Genomic DNA, 9,251 nt, shown 5'->3' with positions numbered 1-9,251 from the left:
TTGCTGAAAGCTAGGATCAAGATTTGTTCGTGTTGTGGCAGTCACAGCTTCTAAGAGCGTGTGTTGATAGGGAAAAAAGCTTGTGTATAGATGGCGTCCCAAACCCTTAAGAGAAGCGATGGACCGTGAGAGACACAAGAGGCGAGAGATGAGGACCGCGAGAGACGCAAGAGGTGAGAGATCGCTATTCACCGTATTGCGTACAAAAAGCATCAGAAACGAGCTAAAGCTTCTCTCTCTCTCTTTCTCATTGATCTACAGTATCCATTCTTATTCTATCCACTCTTATGCATAAGTGCATAAGTTGTGTTGGAATTCTATTGGCATAAGTGCAAAAGTAACATTTTGTATGCACATTTCTTTGTGCAATAAACAAGTTGTGTTGGACTTCTTTGTGTCATTTTATTGGTGTTAAGTACTCATTTGTAACTAAATTTTCATGATCTTATATTTTCAAATATGTAAACTGTGTTGTCAAAAATGTTTATTTGAATAAGCAATAAGTTCAAAAGTGTATTACTCCAAGTTTCTTTGAACAAGCAATAAGTTGTGTTGGAATTCCTTGTGTCAATTTATTGATCTTATATAATTTATAACTTCATTTATATGATCTTATAGTTTGGGGGTTCATTGTGTCAATTTACTAATCTTCATTTGCAAGGGACATTCTCTTATCCCCTCATGTATATTGTCAATCAATAAACTTTGTGCACCAAAATTGTACCTCATTTTTGTAATCGATCTGAAATCAATTGCTAAACTTTGTGCTTTGTGCATTTTTCAAATCCATAATCTACAATCACTAAACTAAATCAATATTCAATCTACCTAATGCTAACCTTTGAGTATTTGCTAAATCTACAATCTTCAATCCATGTCTTAAATTGATCATAGTTGCTAATCTTTGTGCAATAGTCTTTCCTCATATACGGGATAGTTCCTAAATCTATCCTAACCTAAGTTAAGAAATTGGTGGGCACAATGAGCACTAATTTGCTTCTTTTGTGGGATCATGACTAGGTATCGTATTTGTGATGGAGGGCATGCACTCATGTCCGCCCTTGAGTGAGTTCATTGTATTTTGGCCTCCACTAAGTATCTATCTACTAACTACTAACTACTAAACATCTATCTAAGTATGCACACTAAGTGATCACCTAACCAAGTATCTGCCTAAGCATATAACTATTAAGTATTTAACTACTAAGTATCTACTAAGTACTTAGTATCTAAGTATATAAGTATCTATGTACTAAGTATCTAAATATGTGCATACACTAAGTAACCACCTAACTAAGCATCTACCTAAGCATCTAACTACTAAGTATCTAACAAAGCATTTAACTACCAAATACTAAGTATCTAACTAAGCATCTAAGTATGTACACTAAGGAACTAAGTATGCACACTAAGTACCCAACAAAGTATGTCTCACTAAGAACGTATTAAGCATCTAAGTAAATATATCTAACTAACCAACACGTTGAATATACATATTGGTCAAAGTGCATTGACACACATTGATTGAAATGCATTGACGAGTAGAGTGCTTGAAGTTAAAGGCATAGAAGAACTTCACTCGAAGGTTGATTCAAAAGTATAATGGAGAAATACAAATGCTATGCATGATGGATAAAAAAAATACTATGCATGATGAAGAGATACAAAGCCATAGTTTTGACTTTGCTAAGAAAGAAGCATACAAAAAACTCAAGCCACTTGCATATGCAAGGTCCACTCATTAAAGACTGCTAGCCTAAGAGCTTGACCCTCAATGCACTCCAACCTTGTGGGACGAGTTGGTACATTATCATTGGGATGAGGGTCAATATCATCTTCTCTCACTTCCTCCTTTGAAGTATCCTTGAGGAAGTTATGCCTACATCAGCCAAACTCCTTGGAGAAGAACCGAATGGAAGTGATGCTTGCACCAATATTGTGTGAGAATGTGTTGCATATCTAGTTTTCTATACAATGCGATGTGCATGCCATCGATAGCTCCACAAATATTTGGAAATTGAGTAAGAGCTTCAAAATCCGCAATCATGCATGCTAGCTGTTGGCCATGTGAAATACAAATATACTAAGGTTTGAGTTTCACTGCAAGGATTTGCATGATAAGATGACAATAGTTTCTAACCATAGACTCCCCAATGCCATAAGTGTTAGCTACATGGTGAGTCTATGGTTAGAAACTTATGGTGTGAATCTTAAGCAAGCAATCCAAGGTGTGAATCTTAGTTTTCATAACTAGGTGGGATGGACTTTTGCTTGCCGGATGCATGACTCATGTGCACTGTCTCCAACTTGTCACTACTTTTTGCATTGACCAACTGGTATTACAACTTTAATCTCTAGCAGGGAGGACGAGTATATTTGTATACCACTCTTTTTTTGTATTCTTTTTTCATTCATAACCAAGTGCTCGCAGCACAAATGAGAAAGCATCAGACAAAGGCGTAAGCCAAGAAAATTCGGACCAGGTGGCGCTCTGCCAGACTGCCATGTGTGGAGCGCATGGAGAGACACGTAGATAATCTCGGGCGGGAAAGCCGGGGTTCCCCTGTTATCCCTGTTTTTGGCTGCGAGGGAGAGAGAGAGAGAGAGAGAGAGCAAGAACGTGAGAGACTAAAGAAACGGCGAGGCGATCTGCAGCCACGGGAAGGAAACCGGAGGATAGAAACAGATAAAGTTTCAAGGTTTCGAGACGCGGAGAGAGAGAGAGAGAGAGAGAGAGAGAGAGAGATGGGGTGGCTGCCAACCTCTCGTGCTGTGGCTCTCGTCAGATGGGTGTGTCCGGGCGCGGCTGCTCCAGATGGAAAGGTCTGTTTAGCCTCCTTCCTCTTTTCTCTTCCATGGGGCTCGGATCCCTCGTGTTTTCGACCTCATTGTCTGGCTAAAATTTGTCCGGATAATGTCTCTTCATGATATTTTTAATGCCAGAAGAGAATGTTAAGAGACATTTCTCTTATGAAACCCCATTTTCTAGGATTCCCTCTACTCCCTGAGCTTCTACAAGGAAGCTAGCACATACATAGCCTGTTGTAATAGGGGATGGGGGCTGCAGATCCCAATGGGGGACGGGGATTGCAGATGTTTTGTTATAAATGAGCTTGCAGGTTAGGGTTTGTTGGGCCCCATCACTGGTATGACTGTGGGGGGACGCGTGGGCGTAGATATGGGATGACACAGGGTATAGGTGTGATGTTATCGGTGTGGCTTCTTTGCAGGATCTCTTGGACTTGACAACAGTACACAGGAGTTGAATATGATCTTAGAATGGAGGAGAACTAAAATTGCAGACTTTTAACATTTCTTTTTCTTGTAGGAGAGTGGGCTTGCGCTCCTGCGTCCGGTGCGTTCATATGCGGGGGCCACCATCTCCAACCAGAGTTCGACATCAAGCCCGCCTTCGCAGAGGCCATCAAAGGAGGGAGATAGAGATGGGGGAGGGGGAGGGGGAGGAGGAGAGGGAGAGACAGGGGATGCCAATAAGAGGGTAGAAGGCCCTTCTCTGCAGAAGGAGACCAGCACTCGCGAGATGTTCCATGCGAAAGCGAAGGAGACCGAAGACCGCCTCTCTCGTAGGGACAGACACAGCGGCGATGCCAAGAGCTCTGATGAATCAAAGTAATTAGAACGACAAGGAAGGGGGGGGGGGGACTCCTGCAAGTGAGCCTGCATGGTGGAGGCCTAGCGCCTTACACGCTCCCTGATCAATTCAGCCTTTAAGTGGACTGTGGCTTGTTGCCAGTGGCACAATGTATACGTCAGTCTTGTGTGCCGGTTCACGAGCTGATGCACCTCAACTTTCGAGAATTGCCCATCATCCAACTCAATCGAACAACCTTTGCCGGTTTTGTTCGACCTTGGCGGTATAAATGTCTTCGTGGAAGGTGAGCTTCTGGAAATCTGGATCCGTCACTTTTGAGTTTCTAGTATCTACACATTGAATTAGCATGAAGGAGCGGTTTTTATTGCGTTCCATACAAGCACGGGATGCAGCCCCAGCCATTCATTCGTATTCGCTGATGATGTTGTGCGTTTAACTAAAGCTAAGTGGGTAGAATTATGGAGTTTCTTGAAGGGTGATGGGCTCAGCATCGCCTCGCTGACCAAGGCCCGTTCCCACTCCGGCAGCGGACGTGAGAGTCTAGGAACCTTCGTCCAATGCTTCAATTGTAGATTGTCCCCATAACTTCCACAAATCTTCCACACACAACCGGATGGCCTGATGGCAAAACTTGGCTTTACAACCAAACGCTACTGGTTCAAGCCAACTCGGTTGTGGTGTAGTGGATCAAGTGTGGGTTGAGTTTTAGAGGTACCTAAGTTCAATCCCTACACCCTGCATGCCTTGAGCCTTGAGGCATTACAAATCTATTCGTGTCCAATAGTTATTAGTTCAAACCTTTGTGCCACTCACTTATTGGTTGTTACTCTCTTAATATCCAAAAGGTGCTAGGTTCAAACATTTGTGCTACTCACTCATTGCTGTTACTTCTTTGGGTAGACTTGGGCAAGGGGTCATGGCCACTCCCAGAATATGGTGGGTGGGTGCGAATGGAATGAGTTTTTGCATGTCAAAACGGAATGAGTTTTTGCATGTCAAAACTTATCGGATATCTTTTGGACCAGTCTAAAAACCATGACTTTTTTAGAATTTGGTCGTCGGTTGTTTTTTGGCCCTTAGTTTGGTGGATGAATGTGCAACCACCTTAAGTGAGAGAACCTAATCTTACTTTCAAGTACATCCTAGTTTTACATACATTTGATCTGGTTTTTGAATGCATCTTAGTCATAGATATATAACACATCCTATATACATAATTTTTGGGGGATCAATTCCAAAACTTTTGAGCGATATACTACCCTCGTGAAATTCTAAGGTGTTTGTAACCCCTTGGGTTCAATTCTTTACCTACATTCTTTAACAAGATGCCTTGACAAATAATTTAGTGCTACTTGAAGCAAAGACATGTCCTTTAAATGATACCATTGTCCATGAAATCAAGAATCCAAGTGTGCAAATGCATGGCATGGGTGAGTGGTATAAAGATGCTTGTTGAAGCCATTTTAAAATAAATTTAGATTTTTCTTCTTTGAGAAAGGTTTGAATTTTGAAAGATCATGGGTGCACCCAACGGCATGGTGCAAAGGGTGATGGGTTTTGATGTAAAGAATTGCGTGAAGCATAGTGGAGAATATTTTTTGGAGTTATGATATAAGCCTCCACAAATTTTTTTCTTGGTTAGAAGCATGGAATTTAGTGATATGTGTATAGTTGCTTTAGATGGAGTTTTTATGTAGAGCTTCAATATAGGGAAGCTTCTTGATCATAGTTCTCTCTTTTAGCCTTTGATGCATGCAAGGCCCTTGGCCAAGTGGCATTGCATGGTAGGCATGTTCTACATGTGGCAAAGGGCTCTTATAGAATAATCAATACTCCATTAAATAACTAATACACATATGGCAAAGTATAAATGTTAATAAAATAATCAATAATCAATTAAATAACTAATACACATTCAGCCATGTATATACCATTAATTAATCAATAATCAATGTTTGGCTCCAACCTTTGGTAACCTTATTGAAATGCACTTCTTAAGCTCTCACATTAGAAATGATTTTTTCACCACTTCATTTCATGCTTGTAAATTGATTAATAATCAACATTTGACTCCAATCTTTGATAAACTAATTTAATGGCAAGTCCTTAATCTCTCGCATAAAAAGTGATTATTTCATTGCTTCATTTCATGTCAAGTGAGAATTCAAGTGTATGCTAGTTTATACTCTAGTGTTTTTAACATTCATGTTGAGTTTGATTTGATTTGCCTTGCCTCTTTCAAAAAATTTGACCTTTGCTTGATTGAAAATAGGCATTAATATTCTCTTTAATATTTTCAATGTGATGTTTGCATACGAACATAGTTTAAAAACTAAAAAAACTTAGTGATTCATTTGTGTGGTGCTCCATTAAATGAAAGTTCATATAATGGCAAAATGATAGGTGTCTTGGACACAAATGACCATGTTGATGTTGAGATGCTAGCGACCTCTACCCATGCACAACAATATGTGGGGGATGAAAGCCATTGCTAGGAGAAAGGAGCCTTTTTGCTTTGAACATTCCACTAAGTCATTGGGTAAAAATTGCAACGGGAGCCTCTGGTGCTTCCAAGTGTTAAAAGCTAATCGAAAGCAATTAGATGATTTGAGTGGAGGATAAGAACCTGTGTGGGGATGTGGAGGTTTTTCACGATTGACTACTGTTTGAAGTGCGATAATATATAGGAGATTTAACAACAATATTGCAAGAGACAAATGGATGTGCATATCTGACTTTTGATGATATATGGAAAGTGTTTTGGGGGGAGGACCATGAGCAAGGCCGTAGTATGTATTGTGCAGGTTATTCTTTGCCTTTCTCATAGTTCAGGAATGATGTGACTTACATGCATTGGGAGGTTACATCTTTGAAAGGGTTGGTGGAAGGTTGAATGCCTTGTGCTCATAAATGGGTTGCAAGTCAAATGGTCCTAATGGCACGTCTTAATATCATAAGAAAATGCATATGTTGCTAGAAGACTCGCTTCTATTTCTAATATAATTTAGGGGTGGTTTATAGATACTGCCCCTTTTTAATATAATTGTTTGTTCATCTCTCTCCTCTCTAAGTTGAAAATTTTTAAGACTCATGAATGTTTAAGACTCATGAATGTTTAGTTTTTGTAATCTAGCATGTTTTTTTAAAACATATAATTGTTTGTTCATCTTTCTCTCCCCCTCCCCCTCTCTCTGTTTAGTATGTTTTTTAATATATGTTCATCTCTCTCTCTCTCTCTCTCTCTCTCTCTCTCTCTCTCTCTCTCTCTCGGCATGTTTCTTGGCAATGTACACTTGCTTTAACGATGGTCATTGCTCAAACATGCTTCATGGAGAATGAAGTGTGTAATCTTGATACTATCCTTTGCTCCCCAAAAATTCAAATGGATGTTTGTAGGGTTTGCAGTGTTAAGTGGGAGATACTTTAGTGTGCATGACATGCATGCTTAGGCTTTCGTTCTCATCACGAGAACCACTTTGTCATAATGATTCACTTGTGCAAACTTGAAAAAAGCATTTGTGATTTTGCTATAGGTTGAGCTAATCTTGTTGGAAGTATGAAGTGTTCCATTGCAACATTGAGCACAGATGTGGAGGACTTGGAAAGAGCTCTTTCTTTAATTGTGATTCTAATGTGAAGGAAAATGTGTGCTATGTGTAATGATGTCTTTTGAGTGTTAGGCTACAAGGAACCATTGAATGTGATGACGTTGATTGTCTTGGGGGATGTTGAGCCATTTTTAAAACTAGGGTGGCAATTGTACGCCATGGAGAGACAAATAGCTTTGATTAAAATCACATTGGGTACTTTGAATGGCATGTATGTTTTGATGAATCAAAGATGGTGTAATGGTAGTGATTAGGATTAGGGATGTAAGATTCTTTGATTTTTGTTTGAAATGAAATTTCTATTTTCGATTTGTTGTTCATTGTGTTGTGTATATTGCAACAAATTATTCTCAGGATTTTTTGGTGACTCCCATCTTTAAAGTCTATTTAGTTTTGTCATATCATTGGATATGCTTATCTCATTGAGTTCTTTAAGATTGATACCTCTAAAGCTCTATTTTTTTGCACATACTCAAAATTTGTCAAAATATGTAGGGTATTCAATCATTTGATGTGATAGTTGATTTATTGTATTTAAATATTTTGATTGTTGTAGGGTTGATGCCTTGAACCATGTTACCTTTGGTTCATGCATTGACTAGGAATCATATATTGAGTGGGCATAGAAACCTTCTCAAGTCTGGTTCAAGGGCGCGGTGTTTCAGTGGTATGAGAAACAAGCAGCAGGAACTTCTGGCACATGGGACGACTGAAGTTGGCCTTCCTCACTAAATTCAGGCATGAAGATTTTGAAGAGCGGATGCGAGAGGAATTTATGAATTTAAGTCGGTCCTCTGGAGAAAGAGTAGAAGCTTATGTCTCACGAATGGAATCCATCCTGAAGAGATGGACGCTTCTGATCTTGGCGTGGTGGTGGTGTTGGTGGTGGTGGAGTTAGGGGAGGTGCATGGGATTTCTAGTGGGTGTCTCCAAGACCCTTGCTTGGTGTGTTCCATGTCTTCTAGGAGAGAGAACTCAAAACTCAAAAGTGAACATGACGTATGGCTAGTAGTAGGACTCGATTGCTACATTCAAGAAGACAAAACTTGGGTTGCACTTGGTTTGGAATGTTCATGTCTCTAATCGATAACCATAGATTTAAAATCAATAACCATAGATTTAATGCACCCATTAGACTACCAGTGGCTGCGGGTTCGTTGTGCTTGCAGCATGTTAATGCATGCAACCAAACTTATGCAGTGGCCAATATGCCAAGAGATGTAACCAATTTTTATCTTTCACAACAAAATTCTACTATGAATCTTGATTTGAATTTCCTTGATATCCATATCCCAATGAATATTGATTTTAGATATGCCCACGTGCAGAATGACTTGCCTCTCTATTCAAGGAATGCATGAGGATGAGATATGTTTCTAAGACCATTTGGAGTGATAAAGTATCCCTACGTGACTAATGATGCACAAGTACATGAAACAATGCACAATCAATTGCATGTTCCTGATTTCTATGTGGATAAAGGGGTTTATTCCTCTATTTTGCATGAGTTGCATGTGTGTGGATATCATCCAGCGATGACCATATTTCTCTTCAAGGATCTTGAAATACACTTGATTGATAGCCTTATAGAAATGTGCTCCTATTATAGAGTTATGTTGTGGAATGTTGAGACCGAAAGAATTCAATGTATTATTGGGAAGTATTGTTGTAATGGAAAAGTGTCTATGTACCATTGTATCAGTACATTGTCGAGTGATGCGGCACAACATAGATCTAAGATTGCAAAGCTTTGTGTGTAAGATATTGAGCATGAGTTGAGAAATAAAATGTAAGTTATGTCAAGCATGAAGCTAAAGCTAGTAGTAGTACTCCAATCTATGATGCATGCATGTAATGGCTACGCATGGCTTTCATTCGGAGAGCTTATTTGCAAATTGAGCCCACAATTGATTTGTAAATGACAATATCAAAAAACTAATCACTTCTCAAAAATACTCTATTCCTATAGGGAGTGAAATTACAACAATCATATCTAGTAGTGGTAATAAGGATGAGCTTGACCATAGTGA

At 39.4% G+C, this 9,251-nt stretch overlaps 1 protein-coding gene across 3 annotated transcripts; it reads left to right on the top strand.

Annotated features, from left to right (window-relative positions):
- The first annotated feature begins 2,501 nt into the window (after nt 1-2,501).
- On the top strand, nt 2,502-8,830 carry LOC148037339 (uncharacterized). Of its 3 annotated transcripts, none has more exons than XR_015690634.1 (3): nt 2,502-2,823; nt 3,329-3,896; nt 7,778-8,830. XR_015690634.1 is itself a non-coding variant. In XM_087676245.1 (2 exons), the coding sequence occupies exons 1-2, from the start codon at nt 2,518-2,520 to the stop codon at nt 3,632-3,634; spliced, it is 612 nt and encodes a 203-aa protein (XP_087532371.1). In that variant the 5' UTR covers nt 2,502-2,517; the 3' UTR covers nt 3,635-3,936. The 3 variants fall into 3 exon arrangements, 1 of the variants encoding a protein (XP_087532371.1); XR_015690635.1 differs by lacking the exon at nt 7,778-8,830 and adding an exon at nt 6,017-6,729; XM_087676245.1 differs by lacking the exon at nt 7,778-8,830 and having other exon boundaries at nt 3,329-3,936.
- The last annotated feature ends 421 nt before the right edge of the window (nt 8,831-9,251 follow it).

This window comes from Lygodium microphyllum, chromosome 4 (assembly GCF_053477565.2).
Source record: "Lygodium microphyllum isolate KBCC chromosome 4, Lygodium_microphyllum_v1.1.10, whole genome shotgun sequence".
NCBI lineage: Eukaryota > Viridiplantae > Streptophyta > Polypodiopsida > Schizaeales > Lygodiaceae > Lygodium > Lygodium microphyllum.
The sequence above is the reverse complement of the archived record's forward strand: the minus strand, read 5'-3'. Positions and strand labels throughout refer to the sequence as shown.